This window comes from Ctenopharyngodon idella, chromosome 2 (genome assembly GCF_019924925.1).
Source record: "Ctenopharyngodon idella isolate HZGC_01 chromosome 2, HZGC01, whole genome shotgun sequence".
Taxonomy (NCBI): Eukaryota; Metazoa; Chordata; class Actinopteri; order Cypriniformes; family Xenocyprididae; genus Ctenopharyngodon; species Ctenopharyngodon idella.
This window is the reverse complement of record NC_067221.1, coordinates 19,457,724-19,477,086: the sequence shown is the minus strand read 5'-3', so window position 1 is coordinate 19,477,086 and position 19,363 is coordinate 19,457,724. Positions and strand designations below refer to the sequence as shown.

General features: G+C 37.9%; 1 protein-coding gene across 1 annotated transcript in view; it reads left to right on the top strand.

Moving 5' to 3' along the window:
* Positions 1–559: 559 nt before the first annotated feature.
* The window catches only part of kcnt2 (potassium channel, subfamily T, member 2), a 31,772-nt gene continuing 12,968 nt past the window's right edge, over positions 560–19,363 (top strand). The window contains exons 1-17 of the mRNA XM_051880742.1: positions 560–1,175; positions 1,632–1,708; positions 2,093–2,192; positions 2,463–2,507; positions 2,605–2,653; positions 2,821–2,880; positions 3,030–3,104; positions 3,355–3,438; positions 3,607–3,701; positions 8,285–8,465; positions 9,757–9,921; positions 12,360–12,496; positions 17,085–17,148; positions 17,304–17,412; positions 17,541–17,649; positions 18,203–18,352; positions 18,525–18,730. Coding sequence (XP_051736702.1) covers positions 1,087–1,175; positions 1,632–1,708; positions 2,093–2,192; positions 2,463–2,507; positions 2,605–2,653; positions 2,821–2,880; positions 3,030–3,104; positions 3,355–3,438; positions 3,607–3,701; positions 8,285–8,465; positions 9,757–9,921; positions 12,360–12,496; positions 17,085–17,148; positions 17,304–17,412; positions 17,541–17,649; positions 18,203–18,352; positions 18,525–18,730 — 1,795 coding nt within the window. The 5' untranslated portion in view covers positions 560–1,086. The remainder of the gene's footprint in view (positions 1,176–1,631; positions 1,709–2,092; positions 2,193–2,462; positions 2,508–2,604; positions 2,654–2,820; positions 2,881–3,029; positions 3,105–3,354; positions 3,439–3,606; positions 3,702–8,284; positions 8,466–9,756; positions 9,922–12,359; positions 12,497–17,084; positions 17,149–17,303; positions 17,413–17,540; positions 17,650–18,202; positions 18,353–18,524; positions 18,731–19,363) is intronic.

Below are 19,363 nucleotides of genomic sequence, written 5' to 3'. Positions count from 1 at the left end.
TCTGGCTGTGCACTGGGCTAGGTGGGGTTCTGGATCAGGGCCGCATGCTCTCCAGACATATCACCACGGCTTCCCTCCAGTTCAGTCCGGTATTGTCTGGGAGGTTGTTAGGATGGTGAAAGTTCGCCCCGATCCAGAACAGGGTCTTGAGAACTTCATCCTCCAGCTGGCTGGTGACGGCAAGACGGGAGAACTGAAACGTAAAAAAAAAAAAAAATCATGGCTCTCCTGAGCCACTGTGATGAATTTTACCCATTCATCCATTGGGTGGTCCGGTCTTCTGTAACACGTTGCTCGCGCAGGAACACACAACGAAGAAGATGAAGATCAAATAAGTCTATAGGAAATCCAACAGGTACAGGCAGGAACGCAACACAACACAAAGCATACAAGACCAGACAATGAACATAGCGAAGACAGGAACTTAAATACACAGATGATTAACTAAAATGACATACAGCTGTGAATGATCTAGTTAGTGTCCATAGATTGTGGCGGGAAAAACGGAACAAAGGAGCACGTGACAGATGAAAACCGAAACAAACAGAGGCTGTTTCTCAATATGCGTTCTTAAGCGATGTATATATATATATATATATATATATATATATATATGCACACTGCTTTACTTTAAACTTTTCCACGGTTGAACGGTTGAGTGACGTCACTCAACCATTCAACCCTGTTATTAATGTAATTAAATAATCGTTCGCGTAGTTGTGATTTGTTTGTACTGTTTTAATTTTAAACATAGGCAAAAATCTTTGGCCGATGCTTTAATGTCTGTAAGCGCTGAATTTTAAGATGTAGTAACAACATAATCGTACATGAGTCGCTGAAGCTGAGGACAAGCCGCTGACATAATGCCGTCAGTAGGCTATTTAGTCATTTAGTGTCTATCAGCCGCACTTACCAGATGTGAGCGTTTACCCTAGTGCTGAAGAGAGACAAAGGCAGCGAAACAGGAACTGCACTTTGATATTATTTTGCAGCTGGACAATTGGAAAAAGTCAAAGACAAAAAACTGGGCTTATATGACGTTGCCGTGCTGATCTTTTACGGACTTTTTTGAGCTTTTGGGATAACATGGATGATGGTGAAAACGAAGTGGCATCACTTAAACACAGATTCAGGGATTTATTGCTTCGAGAGCAGACACGGCAAAACGATGCCAAGTAAGTGCATGAAATGTCCTTATATTTTTTAAGACCATTTGAACCAACACACAAAACCACAGCTAGAGAAAACAAACATTAATTTAGGCTAATTGTAGTTTGACCTTATAGTTACTAAGATAAATGGCCTTGTGACAAATGTGTAAACTTGCTCTTCCCTGTATTTAAATTAATTATTTATGGTGTGTAAAACAGTAGACTGACTGTAATAACTGATGAAGTGCAACCAGTGGTGGAAATAGCCGAGATTCATTGGGGTCATATATACCAAAGGATGCAGAAAATCCCACTATATTTTATGTATGATATTTGCTGGAAACCCTCTACATTTTGAACTGGAACTCCATCACACCCATCTCCCTGGACTCATCATATTGTAAAAAGAATTTTATTGATGGAAAACAATCATTTCTTTTGTTTCATCGGTTATTCTCATCCATGTGTTTTGCTGCATAGGGTGCAGGTTGACTTCTTCATTGAGAATAGTTTCAAAGAACGCCTCCAGTTTTTCTTCATCAAAAACCAACGATCGAGTATGTCTGTTTTTTTATTTCCCTATAAAAATCACAAATGTTAAAATTAAATTTCTTGTTTCCATAATCAAGTAAATTCAACACATTATGAAAAAAATAAATATTTTGAAATTGAACTTTTTTTTTTTTTTTTTTTTTTTTTTAAGAACATTGGTCCAGAATAAATGCATTTCTAATTTCATACTGGTTTAAAATTAAGTTTAGTTATGTTTGTCTCACTTGTTGAGTGCATATGAAACTTCTTTTGTACTACTATGCCTAAAATGGTTCATAAACACAATTTTTTATTCCAAAAATCAAGTTTCTCACTTGTTGAGTGCCTATGACACTTATTTTGTACTACTATGTCTAAAATGGTTTATAAACGCTATTTTTATTCCTCAGGTCTCAGGGTGCGAGTGTTTTATCTTTCGCTCAAGGTGTTAAGCTGCATTTTGTATATATCAAGAGTGCTGCTTGACTCGGGAAAACATCAACACACATGGTAGATATTTTTCATTATTTGATGGACAGAAACTATGGCAGGAAAGCTCATCTTTAGTCATATGAAATGGTTCCCTTTAGATTCTTTGCTATCACTTTCTGGATTCATAATGTATTTTTGATTATGCTTAAACAACTCTGAGAAACAGTAATGGGCTGAAAGACGCTGATCATAAAGGCACTACAGTCTCTAATTTTCTATTCAGTTTATACTGTTATAAAATTACTGTTCTATAATATCTGCTTCAAATAATGTAGTTTCTCCTCATAGCTTGGGCTGCCCATACAAAAATTATACCCTGTTTGAAATCAACTGGTATGTATTTCTAAACAAACCGAAAACAAGAAATTCAATATAAAATTGCTCCGATTTATTAATTTGCACCATGTTAATAACCCTTTATTGTTACCAGGTCCCCAATTATTTGGGTTGAACGACCTCACATGCTTTGGGCTGTACAGGTAGTCCTGCAGATAAATATCATAATATCTAACATTTTTAGATTCTTCTGAATATTTTTTGATGATTTTGTGAAAGGTTTGTGCTATTGAACCGATATAAGGTTATTAATAACTATTGGTATTTAATGTATTTAATGGATGTTTTAACAAATAGCTATTTTCTTTAGGTGTCTGTTGCAGTCATATGTTTATTCATAAGAATCCTGCTGACATATCTACGATACAAGGTATACATTTTTAGTATTTTCCATGTCAGTTTAGCATCATCTAAACAATGAACCTGAAAACAAAAAACAATCTACTGGTATATTTTCCATGCAACTATTGATGCCATCTGTGTTAATTCTGTTTGTTTATGGTCTTTCTAATGGTCTAGGGAAACATATTGCAGCAGGTACTTCAAATAGCGTTTATGTTGGAAATGATTGACACAGTGCCTTTTGTCATTGGAGTAAGTATATATAATTAGAAAACACACATCAACATACAACGTACGTTCACATACAACATACAGCTGACAATAATAGTCCTGTGATGTTGGTACTGCCACAACACTACACAGAGATGTAGAGCTATTCGATTTAATGCATAATCCATTAATATGTTCATCTGGTGTTTTATTATTAGTGTTGTTTACAGGCATGTACTATATCTTATGTTGTTTTATGTGAAAGTTTAATGGGTGGTCTTTGTTGTAACAGATTTTTTATACTCCTCTACGGAACCTCTTCATCCCTGTGTTTCTGAACTGCTGGCTGGCAAAACGTGCTTTGGAAAGCATGGTTGTGAGTATCTGTTTTGAAGAAAGTATAGACATTTATTTGTTATACTGTTGGCATACTGTAGGAATTTGATCTTGACTATTTGTCTGCCTGTTGAAGACGGCATTAAAGAAACAGTTAAGTCAAAACTATATAATATAATTCCATCATCTTTTTCTCTATGGCTCCCAGAATGATCTTCATCGTGCAATTCACCGGACACAGTCGGCCATGTTCAATCAGGTCCTCATCCTCATCTCCACCATTGTCTGCCTCATTTTTACTTTGTGAGTCAGTTCATGTACACTCACATACAAGGCACACACACATAAACAGTCTAGACCACAAACTGCTTGTCAAACAGGATTTCCCAACAACTGTGTCTCCTGGTCTTAATCAGTGTTTGCCTGTTTGCTCTCATTTGATAGAGACTGAAGCATTAGATGTGCATCTCTGTTTCAATGTCAGAAACAGGATTGATTTGCAGCTCATTTTTCTCATTTCTGCTTTTAGAGGCAGGAGCACTTACTCACCACAAATGTGCTTGTCCATCTATGTTCACATCCTTATTAATCCCTGGTGTGTTGCCAGACTAATTATAAAATACTCTTGTACAGTGGCCTAAAAAGTGATTGAACAGGCTGTAATACACTACTTGACTTTTCAAATCTGAACGGATTTTAAAATGCCAGGCATTATAAACTTGCTGACTTTGTTTACAGAGAAAAACTGGACATCATGCACTATATGACTGAGGATCACACAACCTGACTTTGAAGTCGTTCAGAACACAACAAACTCGCACAAAAACGTGCACCTTATTGCTAGGACGTGCATGAGAAATGAATGATGGGATGAATAAATGTATAAATACAATCAGTGTTGGGGGTAACACATTACAAGTTGTGAGTTATCATATTACTTCTTTAAGTAACAATTTTTAAGTAACGCATTTAAATTTACAACAAAATATAGTTACTTTTTCAAATAAGTAACGCAAGTTACTTTGTTTTTCCATTTATTGACTGACAGCTCTCCTGTCCCCATGTTGAGAGAAATCATGAGTAAGATGCACAGGGGTGTGTGCTCTCTAATCATGATGGTTATTGTAGATCTAGACTAAATGTATTCAGTATTCCTCAAAATGAATAAAAACAGTTAGATGCAAACTCACAAACCTGCAATAATTAAATATTTTGAATAACACATGTACTTTATGTATTTAATCTCATGGTAACACTTTACAATAAGGTTCATTTGTTGACATTAGTTAATGTATTAACTTACATGAACTAACATTTGTTACTGTATTTGTTAATCTTTGTTAACTTTAGTTAATAAAAATTCAGCGGTTCATAGTTTGTTCATGTTACTTCACAGTGCATTAACTAATGTTAACTAATGTACACCTCTTGATTTTAATAATGTATTAGTAAATGTTGAAATTAACGTTAACAAAGATGAATAAATGTACAGTTCATTATAATGAATGTAGTTAACATGAACCTTATTGTAAAGCGTTACCAATCTCACTTTATTGACCAATGCCTTTGCTGCAGATATTTGATGATCCAATTAAACCATACTAATAAGTAAAAATTACTTCATATAGACATCAAATTTGTTTCATTTTTTTTTTTTTTTTTTTTTGTTATTGCTGAAGAGTGTTAAACTTTGTTCTCCTGCATCCTATTCTTCTGCATGGCAGCACAGCTGAAAGGTTTGTTTGAGCTGCGCCCTCTACTGTACAGGTGTGAATTTGCATTTCCTTCAGCCTGAGGCTTTTTTTCTTGTTATTAAAAAAACAAACAAGCAAGCCCAGCCCAGGTGAGAAAAAGTAACGCAAAAGTAATGTAATGCATTACTTTCCATAAAAAGTAACTAACACAATTAGTTACTTTTTACGGAGTAACACAATATTGTAACTTAATACTTTTAAAAATAACTTTTCCTAACACTGAAAACAATATGCATTCTAAAATCAGCTCAAAATATCAAACATGAAGTCTTTCGACTGGATGGAATCTTAGTCTGAAGATAAAAAATCAGGGTTTGTGTCCATCATACACCACATGATTTTCTGTGATATCTGTGAACTCCGACTGCCCAAAATCTGCAGACTTATCTTCAAATCTCTCACTTTCTGCAAGTAGTGTCAACGCATCAAGACTAAAAATCGAGTAAAAGTCATGTAGTGTATTTCAGCTTTAAGCTACACTTTAAAATGTTTCAATGTTCAAAATGAAGACGAAACATATTGGATCATGTTTACAGTTAATATGATGAAGTATACCTGTGGTTATTCTAAGACACCCATGTTAGGACAACTTGAGGCAGATCGTGTTAGGACACTTCATACCTCCACTAAAAATCACCAAAACATCATTTGAAAAAAAAAGTACAGTTCAGAGAAAAGATCTCGCATCCTTTGTTTTTCAGATGACGTAGCTGCAGATTATCTGCTGTAGACCTCAGCAACATTAACTTTCTTTTTGTTGTCAATATATTGGAGTTTTTTCTTTTAACTCAGGGCTAAAGCAATATACTAATTGCTCTGTGGTCAAGTGTTCATCATTAGAAACCCACAGACATCACTACATGATCACCATTGCACTGCCAGTAAGTGCATCACAAAGCTTTTAGAGGAGATTTTTACAAGCTGTTTGCACATAGACTGGGTGTCATTTGGAGAGCTAATGCAATCAGAGAGTCAGAGCAAAAGATGAGTTCTCTGTCATTTCCTGATCCCACCACTTCATGACCATTTGCCACATCAGTCAATGTGTGATTGTTTTACCCAGAAATTGAGCTTGCATATTTCACATATCTCCATAAGGCATTTGCTCAATATTTTTTTTTCTGTGCATCATGCATGTAAAATGGAACATGCTCAATTCACACACATTATGGCCATCATGCTATTCAAAAAATGTTCTGCTTTTGCTGATTTTGTCTCTTTGTAAAGCTCATAAATAACCATGAAACATCAAAATGTGTGATTCATTTTAAATTCTACATATGGTCAGTCATGAATACAGAAAATTATTTTTGCAACATCCATATGAAATCATTATAGAGAAAAAGTGGCACTGCTTTTCAGTAGTGACTTGTGCTTCATTCAAGAATATGCAGAATATTTAAAGTAATAGGACAGCAAAATGAGTGTTTTGCATTTCATTGCGGCATAATTTATGCAGGAGTGTGTTGCAGTGAATATTTCAATTACCTTCCATAATGAATAAGAATGGTATACATATACTCACCGGGCACTTGATTAGGTACACCTTGCTAGTACCGGGTTGGACCCCCTTTTGCCTTCAGAACTGCCTTAATTCTTCATGGCACAGATTTAACAAGGTGCCGGAAACATTCCTCAGATATTTTGGGGATGGAGATGGTCATAAACAATACGCTGTGGCGTTTAAACAATGCTCAATTGGTAGTAAGGGGCCCAAAGTGTGCCAAGAAAATATTTCCCACACCATTACACCACCAGCAGCAGGCTGAACTATTGATACAAGGCAGGATGGATCCATGCTTTCATGTTGTTTACGCCAAATTCTGACCCTACCATATAAATGTTGCAGCAGAAATCGAGACTCATCAGGCCAGGCAGCATGTTTCCAATCATCTTTTGTCAAATTTTGGTGAGCCTGTGCGAATTATAGCCTCAGTTTCCTGTTCTTACACCCGGTGTGGTCTTCTGCTGCTGTAGCCCATCTGCTTCAAGGTTTGGCATGTTGTGCGCTCAGAGATGCTCTTCTGCAAACCTTGGTTGTAACAAGTTATTTGAGTTATTATTGCCTTTCTATCAGCTCAAACTAGTCAGGCAATTCTCTTCTGATCTCTGGTATCAATGAGGGATTTTCACCCACAGAACTGCTGCTCACTGGATATTTTCTCTTTTTCGGGCCATTCTCTGTAAACTCTAGAGATGGTCCCCAGTAGATCAGCAGTTTCTGAAATACCCAGACCAGCCCATCTGGCAACAACAACCATGCCAAGTTCAAGTCACTTAAATCACCTTTCTTCCCCATTCTGATGCTCAGTTTGAACTTCAGCAGATTGTCTTGACCATGGCTGTGTCCAAAAGTGCCCCCTAGGGCACTATTTGAGGGGGCAGCAATTTGTAGTGGTGTCCGAAACCATAGTGGACATTATTGAGTGTACTCATTCAATCTCACAATGCACCGCAATAACGTGTGTACAACCGATGTACACTCAACGGCTAGAGAATACCCATAATGTACTATGACGGTCGCACCAAATAGAAAATGGCGCCCACAGGTGAATCTTCTATCCATTTTCCAAACCGTGGGTACAGCGTAATATCATACAGGTATAAATTCCTTTTTTTATTGATTGTTAAATTATTTAATTAAGGTTTATACATGCTAGTCTCTATGACAGAGTTCAAGATAAATCTTTTCATTACTACTGGAGCTGCTAGTTTGCTAAGTTTCAAATGATTATTAAACAGTAAGCACAAACTATGCAAAAGCGGTAGCCCTTCTGGCGCACTAAGTGTCTGAATTGGCTTACTTGTTTTCATTCACTCCTTCAAGTGGACTAGTGGAGAAATGTAGGGAATAGTGATAGGGGTGATTTCAAACACAGCTCTTATCTACATGCCTAAATGCATTGAGTTGCTGCCATGTGATTGGCTGATTAGATATTTGCATTAATGAGCAGTTGAACAGGTGTACCTAATAAAGTGGCCAGTGAGTGTATATTAATAGTTTAACAATAAATAATATATTAATACATATATTACTGTAGCAGTCCCTGATTTTCTGCAAACTTAACATAGACTCCTTTGTGTTGTTTACTTTTGTTGGATTTATTCCAAAACTTTTCCACCTCTTTCCAGCATTTGTGGAGTTGAGCATTTGCAGCGTGCTGGAAACGAACTCTCAGTTTTTGAATCTTTCTACTTCTGCATCGTGACCTTCTCTACAGTGGGGTTTGGAGATGTTGTTCCCAATATCTGGCCCTCCAAGTTACTGGTGGTTATTATGATATTTGTCGCTTTAATGGTCCTACCTATCCAGGTAAGCTTGCCTTTGATACTATACTTTTAGATGATGCTTTATTAACAAAGTTCGGGAGGAACATGTTCAAATGATCTACACAATCAGCACGAGAGGAGGCCTATATTTACATAGCTGACCCACCTATGTTCCTTGACAGTTTTTCTGCATCCCTCTGCCACCTGACTCCAAACTCTTGGCTGGTTCCTATCCCAGCTAGGGATACGAGGGGAGTACTCTGGTCTGGGCCACATTCCAAGCTTGGAGTCCTCCCCTCGGCCAGCACGCATACACATATACTCTTTTACTCTGATTATTTGTAAGTGTCAACTTATGAAATAGGGGTTTTCAAACTTTTTGATGCCAGTATGATGATCCTCTTGCATGGGAATATAAATATAATTATAAAATATAATGGCAGATACTGTATATACTTTTACTGGATAGAAACACAGCTGGCGCATCCATTTGTAACTTGAATGGTAACACTTTACAATAATGTTTATTAGTTAACATTAGTTAACTACATTAGTTAACAAGAACTAATACTGAACTGCACTTATACAGCATTTATTAATCTTTGTTAATGTTAATGTCGACATTTACTAATACATTATTAAAATCTTGTTAACATTAGTTAATGCACTGTGAACTAACATGAACAATGAACAACTGTATTTTCATTAACTAACGTTAACGAAGATTAGTAAATACAGTAACAAATGTATTACTCATGGTTAGTTCATGTTAGTTAATACATTAACTAATGTTTAACTAATAAACCTTATTGTAAAGTGTTACCACTTGAACATACGAGGCTTCGAGTTATTTTATCTATATAAAAACAGTCGGTTTTTGTTGCAAACTGATATTTGTTATCATATTATTTTAATTTATTACCGTAATCACAAACACACTGGTTTGTAGCGCAAAAAGTTTTACCATTTATAGCAGCTAATGAATCAGAAGTTTCACACATTCACAGGAAATAGCTTATGCATTGAAAAGTAAAGTTGTTAATATATGTTAAAACTTTTTTTAAATATTATATTTTTAATTATTTTTTATTACAACACAAAACTATATGCATTTTTTCTTACTGTCAAAATCTAGTGCTGTTAATAGAATAAAATAATCACAGTGAATCCTGAGAAATTTGAATGAAATTGGGCAGTCTCCTCAAAAGGCTTCACAATAAGAACATTTCCTAGACGCCATTTCAGAGCAATAATCTACAGTCAATTATGTCATTAAAAAAATGAGAGATAATGTTATGCATTATGGTGTTTTCTCTGTGGTTTGATCACTCTAGTTTGAGGAGCTGGCCTACTTGTGGATGGAGCGGCAGAAGTCAGGAGGAGATTACAGCAGACAGAGAGCAGAAACCGAGAAACATGTGGTGCTGTGCGTCAGTTCAATCAAAATCGACCTGCTGATGGATTTCCTAAATGAGTTTTATGCCCACCCCAAACTTCAGGTACAACAGGATAAAAAACAGAATTATCATTACAGCTCAAAGGCACAGTAACACTCAGTTACAATGGTCTTTTTTGGCAGCTATTCAAATACTTTATTGTTACTGTTACTGTCCTTACTGTTATTATAGAACTGACATAGGCCTTATATGCATATATATAGTTTCAGTTTGCTTCGTTTATTTAGTTCAGCAACAGTTCAAGGGGTCATTTCATCATTTATATTATAACTTTATGATTTGACTCTGCAGGTATTGTAGTAATTGGACAGCCTATATTTAAGATAAAATAATAAGAAAAGTATTTAATTTAGAGACTTACTTTAGCTCTGCAATCTTCACTTTATGAATTAAAGCATGTTAAGTAAGTAAGATAATTTAATGTTGAAATACACTCTTAACCCAGTTTATTGTTCATTGAGTACTATTAGTATTCCATTCATGGGTTTATCTCCCCAAAAAGTGTAAACATTGAGCCCCCCCGGGAATAATTTAAAACACTGAGAGTGGTCCGCTCAGATCCGTCAATTTCTTTCCAGCACAACCTATAGAAAGATTTTAAGGCCTGGCTACTGTATCAGGCGGAGACAGAGGGTGTTTAGCTGGTGTGGGACCATGACTGATGCGTTACATGGGAAAAGACAATCAGCTTCGGTTACAGAAGTGCAAGCCAAAATTTGCTGCAGCTAGACCTTCAAAGATTCAACAGGTCCTATGCGAATAGGGCATTGCGATGCAATGTGCTACGATGGAAGCTTCAATATAACATCATCATGTACCTGTTCAGAAACACAAATGTTCCATTTTATATTATTTACTTTGATGTGTCAAGTGTAGACAGCCTCAAATAGTGTCAAAAACCATGTGCCTGGTGCAGATATGTTGGTTGGGTTTAATAAATGAGAAGTTCACTCTAGACAGTGTTACACCGTGTCCTAACCAGAAGCAATGCGATAAGATTCCAGCGACTAGCAATTTGACAGTCCACACAAGACGCGACGCGAAAATGAGAAGCGATTAAAATCAATCAAAAACCACAGCCAATCAGAAGAGAGTGTGGGCGGGCTCTCTCGGCTAGAGCACAGCAGACACAATGAAATGGGCAAGTACATAGTAAAATTCATAAATATTACACCAATTAAACATTATTTAAAGTGCATTGAGTTGACAGTTTTAACGTTCTTGTGCCCATTTATTTATTTTCAAGATCTGAGGTGAATTAGCCAGTGTTTTCATTACAGCTAAAAAGCTGGGAACACAGAATGATATTCAAACTCACATTAGACGCTTTTAACATTAAATTAAGCACATAAACAGTACCTGATATTATCATTGCCTATACTTTATGTTGCTGTTCCAGCCGCAACGTCGCGGAGAAATAGAAACTGTTTCTAAAATAGTATATTCGCGTGTCGCCATCGTGGCTGGTTAGGACAAAAACTCAGATTAACATGGAAAAGATACCTTTTATCGCATGTCGCGGCGTCAACACGGTGTTAGGCTACTCAGTTGCTTACTCATGACACATAGCAACACAGCTAAAAGTATTCCTAATATCTTTTACATTTTATTGAAAGTAGCCTACTTTTACCTTTTTAGGCATGCCTTCACAAGCACACTGGTTTGTAAGAGCTGTATTGTGATGTTTGAGTTGGGGGAGGTGTGACACTCGAAAGGGTCGTTTGCAAAATATGCTTTATTTTTTTAATTCCGCTAGATGTTACTAATGTCACAGAAACTACATACTTCACCTTTAAGCAATGTCAGTACACAGCCTGCTGAAAAATCCAGCATTGCTGGTCACCAGCATAAGATATATATGGCATCCATGGGATGCTGATTTGTTGGTCACCATCATGGGAAGTGGGGTTGCTAGTGGACCAGCTACACCAGCTCAGTTTTGCTTGAGAACAGCATAACTATGTTGGTCCGCAAGCTAGACCCGTTTTATGCAACTCTTCCTAATCAAACACACCAGATTCAACTTATCAGCTCGTTAGAAGAGACTCCAAGACCTGAAATGAATGGGTCAGATAAGAGAGGCATCCAAATGTGTACTGTTGATGTGCCCCCAGGAACAGGGTTGGGAAACATGAGCTAGACCAGCACAATACCAGCTCTAACCAGCATAAACCAGATTTAACCAACATGGAATTCATGCTGGTTTATGCTGTATTTTTCAGCAGGGCAATCAGTACAGTTCACCCAAAAAAAAAATAAAGTTCTGTCTTTGTTTACTCACCCTCTTGTTGTTTCAAACCTGTATAACTTTCTTTTGTAGAACACAAGAGAAAAGTCTGAAAGTCACTAGGGTTCAAAACAATGCTAAACCCCTCTGACTTTTATTGTAGGAAACAGAAAATAGATAGTTCTTGCCAACTAATAGTTTTAGATATAGTCTTGACAAACTTCCTTTGTTTTGGCTATTTGATGTCTTCCAGGAGCACTATGTCATCATCCTTTGCCCAACAGAGCTGGATGCGGCAGTAAGACGGGTACTGCGGATCCCAATGTGGTCACATAGAGTCATATATCTGCAAGGCTCTGCTCTCAAAGAACAAGATTTGGTCAGAGCAAAGTGAGTTCAAAGAGACTTTATCTGCTATGATATCTTGGACAAGTTTCACACATCCCACATCTACACTAGATTTGAATCTATATATTGCAGCTTTGAAACTGCTGCCACATATAGATATCATGATTTCTGGGTTATCACACTTATTATTTCTATTAAAAATGGCAATAAATTGTATCTTAAAAGATTTTGTTTAGTTAGCAAACTGCAAGCTATTTCAATCTTGATCATTGTGAAATCTAATTTTCGCTGGGAATCACATACACATGGAACAGAATTCCGAATTCCAAAGTTTTGCTGTAAAGTGCTTAATCATAAAAAAGTATATTTTTTTATAGATAAGTTTGCTTGAGAAGCAAATTTGTATAAGATATTAAAACATAAATCGGAAACACTTTACAATTGTCACGGATACACCAGATTCCACCGTCACTAATACCTCACTAATACACAGAATACTAATCACCTGCACCTGTCACCCATCAGCACACCCATCAACCGACTATTTAAGCACACACCTCAGCTTCAGTCATTGTCTGCTCACCAATGCGTATACACGATTACTTACCTGTAATCTACTTAACCGAGAAGATTACTATACCTGCTCCTTCGTTCCAAGTTCTTCTCTCCAGCTCTGTGCTCCAGCATGTCACTTTCCTGTCACCGTGCACTCCCCAACTCACCTTGGATCTCACCTGTCACCAGCAAATGAGGTGTGTGCTATCCATTGCTCCATTCCTGCTGCCACATAGCCTGCAAAAGACAAAGACTGTGATTATTCCATTCAAGATTCTATTCTCAAGTGCTATGGTTAATCTTAATACTCACCTGTTTGATCTTGATTTATCTGCTTGTTCTCTCTAAGTCTGGGTATTGTTACAGAAGACCAGACCATAACAACTCACCAGCAGTATGAGTAGTTCCAACACAGATCCGTTCCAGGAAAACGTAGACTCGCTGCGTCGAGTCCTCACAATGCCAACCACCTCAGTTGCCACACCGAGCACTTCTCCTTCACCTACTGTCGTCGCCAGTCCCATGGTCAATCCAACGGCCTACTCTGGTTCAGCGGAGGCTTGCAACGGATTTTTCCTACGGTGCTCGCTGGCCCTGGAGATTCAGCCGCATCAATTCACCAACGTACCAACAAAATTTTTCTTAATCATGTCTCTGCTGACGGGGCGAGTGCTCCAATGAGTGGAAATGATTTGGCCACAAAATGGCCCAGTAACACAGTCCCTTGATGCTTTCGTAATAGCTCCATTAATGATTATGCTTTACGTTAACGTACATGAACACTCGCTTCTCACCACTTACTGTCAGGGACTCAAACTCAAATTGCGGCTGCATCTCTCTGCATATGATGATGTCATCAGATTAGAGAAATTCATCCAGCTGTCTGTCAGAGTCACTCATCTTGTGCAGGGATGCATGGAACAACAATAGGGCCAGCAGTTTGCACATTTTCCCCGCCAACCAGAGTATGTCAGCTCTCCAAAACCAGGTTTGGAAGACATGCAAGTTGAATCCCCCTGTCTATCCCTGGCTGAGCAGCAACGTCAGCTGGCCCAGGGTCTCTGTCTGTATTGTGGTGCAAAGGGGCATGTGATAATGACTTGCCCCATTCGTCCCCCTCGTCCAGTGGTGAGTTTTGTTCACAATGTTAGTTCCCATTCATCACCACTTACCTATATTGTTTGTCTTACTGCATCCGATGTTTCCATTTCAGTCCATGCCCTTATCAACTCTGGGTCAGCTGGCAGTTTCATTCCTGAGGATCTCTGCCACCACCTCAAGCACAAAAAAAGGTCCAAATATGTCCATTACAAGGTCCATTCCATAACGGGGAAGCCGCTCAGCCAGGAACAAATGTGCTTTAGTGCTGGACCATTATATCTGCGAGTGGGTCTCCTCCACATGGAAGACATCGAATTTTTGGTTCTGGAGAAGTCTGTCCTGGACCACCGGTGAAGTGCTGAAGTGGGGCGTTTTTTTAGCATGCTTCCCTGAGCTATTGATTACCAGACACTAAACAAGATTACAGTGAAATTATGTTATCCACTTTCTCTTGTCCCAGCGTACCATCTTCAAGTTGGACCTCCAAAGTGCCTACAACCTCATCCAGATTTGCGAGGGAGACAAATAGAAGACCGCTTTTGTGACACTTACTGGGCACAAAGAATATTGCGTCATGCCATATGGCCTGGTCAACACTCCCTCTGTACACCATGATTTCATGAATGAGGTGCTCTAGAAGTACCTCCACAGGTTCATGCTAGGCTACATTGATGGCAGCCTTGTGAACTCCCAAAGCTTTGCTGAACATCACCAGCACATTTCAGAGGTTCTCCAATGCCTGAGAGAATTCAACTTTTTCCTAAAAGCAGAGAAATGTCTGTTCTTTCAGTCCTCAGTGCAGTTCCTAAGATATGCAGTTCCTGGGATATAAGATCAGTAAAGATGGTATCCAGATGGATGAGGGGAAAGTCACCACCATCCGCGACAGGCCCACACCCACTACAGATAAGAAGTTACAAAATGCTTCCTCGGATTTGCCAATTTCTACTGTCATTTCATCCACAATTTCAGTTCAATCACCAACCCACTTAGAAATCTCCTGAAAGGCAGACTAAGTCCCTATCCTGGACTCCAGCAGGCACCAATGCCATGCAACAGCTGAAGAAGGCTTTTATCAGTGCACCGCTCCTCATCCTCCCTGACCCAGAAAAGTTCTTCATTGTGGAAGTTGAGGCCTCCACCATAGGAGTAGGAACAGTGCTATCTCAGCAGCAGAGGACACCTCCAAAGCTCCATCCATGCACCTTCTATTCAAAGAAACTCACCCTGGTGGAAAGAAATTATGACTTCTGGCCATTAAGCTTACCCTAGAAGAATGGTGCCAATGGCTAGAGGGAGCAACTTAGATAGAACTTAGAATATCTCGGAGATGCAAAGTGCCTGAATCCCCATCAAGCTCGCTGGGCACTGTTCTTCACCAGGTTTAATTTCTCCATTTCATATAGACCACCAAGAACACCATTTTAAAGAACACCAAGGTAGATGCTCTCTCCCGTCAGTTATCTCCAGATGATTTCATTGAGTCTTGTTCCCTCTAGCCTAATTGTCAGCCCCAATCCAGTGGTCACCCAAGGAACAGCTCTCTGAAGCCAAAGCTAATGAAAATACTCTGCCGGGGTGTCCACCTAACTGAACTTATGTCTCCAGAACTCACCGTATTCCAATGATTCATTCAGTTCACTCCTCCATAGGCACTGGCCACTCAAAACCCTCTCAAACTCTCTCACTGCCGAAAGATCGCTTCAGGTTCATACAAGGATGCCAGGAATGCGCCATCTCAAAGTCATCACACCATCACCCAGCAGGTAAGCTTCTCCCTCTGCCCGTACCTCAGCGCCCATGTACACACCTAGGAGTGGACTTCATCACTGATCTGCCTCCCTCCAACAGTAATACCAGTATCCTTGTCATTTTTCAAAAGCATGCAGATTGATGCCCCTTAAGAACCTTTCCACTGCTGTGGAATGTTTTTCACAACTTTGGCCTTCAAGGGATATATTCTATTTCATGACGACTTTAATAAGTAACAGAACATCACACTCCCTCCGCCAGCTGCATCCTGGAGCCATCACTTCCCCAGGTAAACTGCGCATAAGTACAAGGTCTTCCAAATGATGTAAAGGAAAACAGGACTTATTGGACCAGACAACCTACTTCCACTGCTCCAAGGTCCAGTTCTGATGCTTGCATTCCCAATAAAAGCACTTTATTAAGTTGTGACACATTCCTCCCATAATCATCATTAAAATTTTCTGTGACTTGTGCCACAATAGACTTTCTATCGGTTTGGACCAGAGGGATAGCCTTTGTTGTCCTTGTGCATCAATGAGCCTTAGACGCCCAACCTACCGTCACAGATTTGTGGTTTGTCACTCCATGAGCTCAGCTTTTTTCGGAAAGACTCGGTACAGCGTATCTATCTTTTATAAATGTGATAAAACTAAAGACTTTTCGGAGATATGAAGGATGCAGTGCTACTCTATAGGTACTCAAGATTAACATCACTTTGGCAGAAACTGTGTGTGTTACCTACCCTTTAAACCTAACCATACCACCAAACCTGTCCCTAACCTTACCTGTATCCCACCTAGCAGCAAAAGTATTTTGCAGTACAACATGAACATGTTAAGTACATTGTACCTAACAATTTTTTTTTATTTTTTATGTAAGTACATAGTTGTTGTAACAGTTATGTTCTCTTTGTGGACTCTTATGTTGTGTTTCCTTTGGTTCCTGTGTTTCCTTCCTGTTTTCTGATTATTTCCTTTGTTACTGTTTACTCATTGATTAATTGATGATATTTATCTGTGTCTTGTTTGGTTCCTCCTGTATTTAACTGTGTAGTCCTCTGTTTCTGTTTTGTGTCCTTTATTTTCTGTGCTATTTGCTTAGCTGTTACATTTTTGCCTCTTTGTGTATGGCAATGGTGTAAGAAAATTGTTAAAAATAAATAAATAAAAAAAAAGAAGGGGGGAGAAAAAAAGAATTAAAGATATATTCTCTTTCTATACAGGCTGAATAAGGCTGAGGCTTGTTTCATTCTGACCTGTCGCTGTGAGGCTGACCGTAATGCAGCAGTATGTATTCTTGAGCTTCAAAAGTGAAGGATTATTATTAAAATGTTAAAGCATTGGGGATGGGATATGTAGAATATATTAGTTTTATTTATGTAATTACTTATGTAATTAAAGGTAAATATTCCACCTTTAATAATTGGTTTATTTCTTTTCAGGATTATCAGACCATCCTGAGGGCTTGGGCAGTGAAGGACTTTGCTCCAGGCTGTACTCTTTTTGTTCAGATTCTCAAACCAGAAAACAAATTTCATGTGAAATTTGCAGGTATTGTTAAATCTGTCTTGATTAATTGATTTCAGAACATTATAAACAATAAATAAATGCAGAGAAATAGCCAGGAGACTTTAATGCATATCTTTTCAACACAATTGTACTGTGATGTTCCCCTTCAGATCATATTGTTTGTGAGGAAGAGTTTAAACATGCCATGCTGGCCCTGAACTGCATCTGTCCTGCCACGTCCACCTTCATCACCCTGCTGGTGCACACCTCACAAGGCCTGTGGGTACACCAGCCCAATGTCATATCAAAAATCCTTAAAGTCAGCACGAAACAGAAGTTGCAATAGTCTTTCCTTCCATATTGTGACGTATATGCGAGTGAAACGGCTTCTCGAACAAGAAAAAATATAGGGTGGGACTTGATTTTGTCCATCTGGAATTGATTAGATTGTTGGAATGTCGTGGTTTGCTATGGCTGTGATGTCATGTGAGTGACAGGTTGTCCCGCCCTCACGCCAGTAAACACTTCATCAGAGAAGAGAAAAGATGAGCTACAAGAGGGATTGGAAGTTATTGTGATTAAAGATTAGGAGGGAAGATTAATTTTTTTAAAAAAATTATTAGGTGCATGGAAAAAGCATTTATCGTAATTACCGCAATATTCCATAAAAAAAAAAAAATAACAAGAATTGTCAATTTTTTTTTGATTTCATGGTGACTTTAAAGGGATATTTAATCCAAAAATTTGATTATTTACTCACCCCCATGTTTTCGAACACAAAATCAGAATTATATATGATATTATATATGATATGATGTATGTATCTCTGCAGAGAAGGTCAACACTCTCCTGAGGACTGGCACAGAATTTATGGAAAATGTTCAGGAAATGAAGTGTACAGCATTGTTCTGAAAGAAAGCGTCTTCTTTTCTGAGTATGAGGGAAAGAGCTTCCCTTTTGCCTCCTTTAATGCATATAATAAGTGAGTATGTAAAATACGCATACAGTATGTGAGATATGCAATACAGTGTACAGTGAGAATGACATTTGATTCCCCAAAAATGGCCATTTCTCTCTTCTGGACCTTCAGTTTATTCAATTCATGTCATATTTTTCAGAAATGTAATTTGTGTAAATATTGTTCTCATTTCTAGGTATGGCATCTGTCTAATTGGAGTGCACCCTGAGGACTCTAAGAGTATCCTGCTGAACCCTGGTCCTCATCACATCATGAAACCCTTGGACATGTGCTTTTATATCAGTCTCACCAAGGAGGAGGACTCCTGCTTTAAGACCCTGGCAGCATGTAAAAACAGCCCCAAGACTCAACTCCCAACAAGCAGCGCTATTACTAGCATGGGTCAGACAAATGCATCTCATGATAATTCAAACAAAGATACTGTACATATCACAGCAGTGCTATACACTACAGTTCAAAAGTTTGGCGTCTGTAAGATATTTTTATGTTTTTGAGAGAAGTCTCTCATGCTCATCAAGGCTGCATTTTTTTTGGTCAGAAATCCAGTGAAAATTGTAATTTTGTGAAATATTATTTTTAATGAATATTATTTTAGGATTTATGATAAAAAGTTCAAAAGAACAACATTAATTTAAAACATTTTTTAACAATATAAATGTTTGGTCACACTTTAGTTTAGGGTCCAATTCTCACTATTTTAGGTTATTACTATTTTAAGTTTTATCAGTTAATTTTATTTAATGGATCTGAACTAACATGAACTAACAATGAACAGTTGTATTTTTATTAACTAACATTAACAAATAATAAATAATTAATAAATACTGTTACAAATGTATTGCTCATTGTTACTTAATGATAATTAATGCATTAACCAATGTTAACTAATGTAGAATTTTACTATACCATTTATACAGAACTTTACTGCAACTTTTGAACAGATGTGTATGTACTGTGTGTTAAGTTTTAAAAAAGTTCACCATAAAATTACAATTTGTCTTCCATAAAACACAA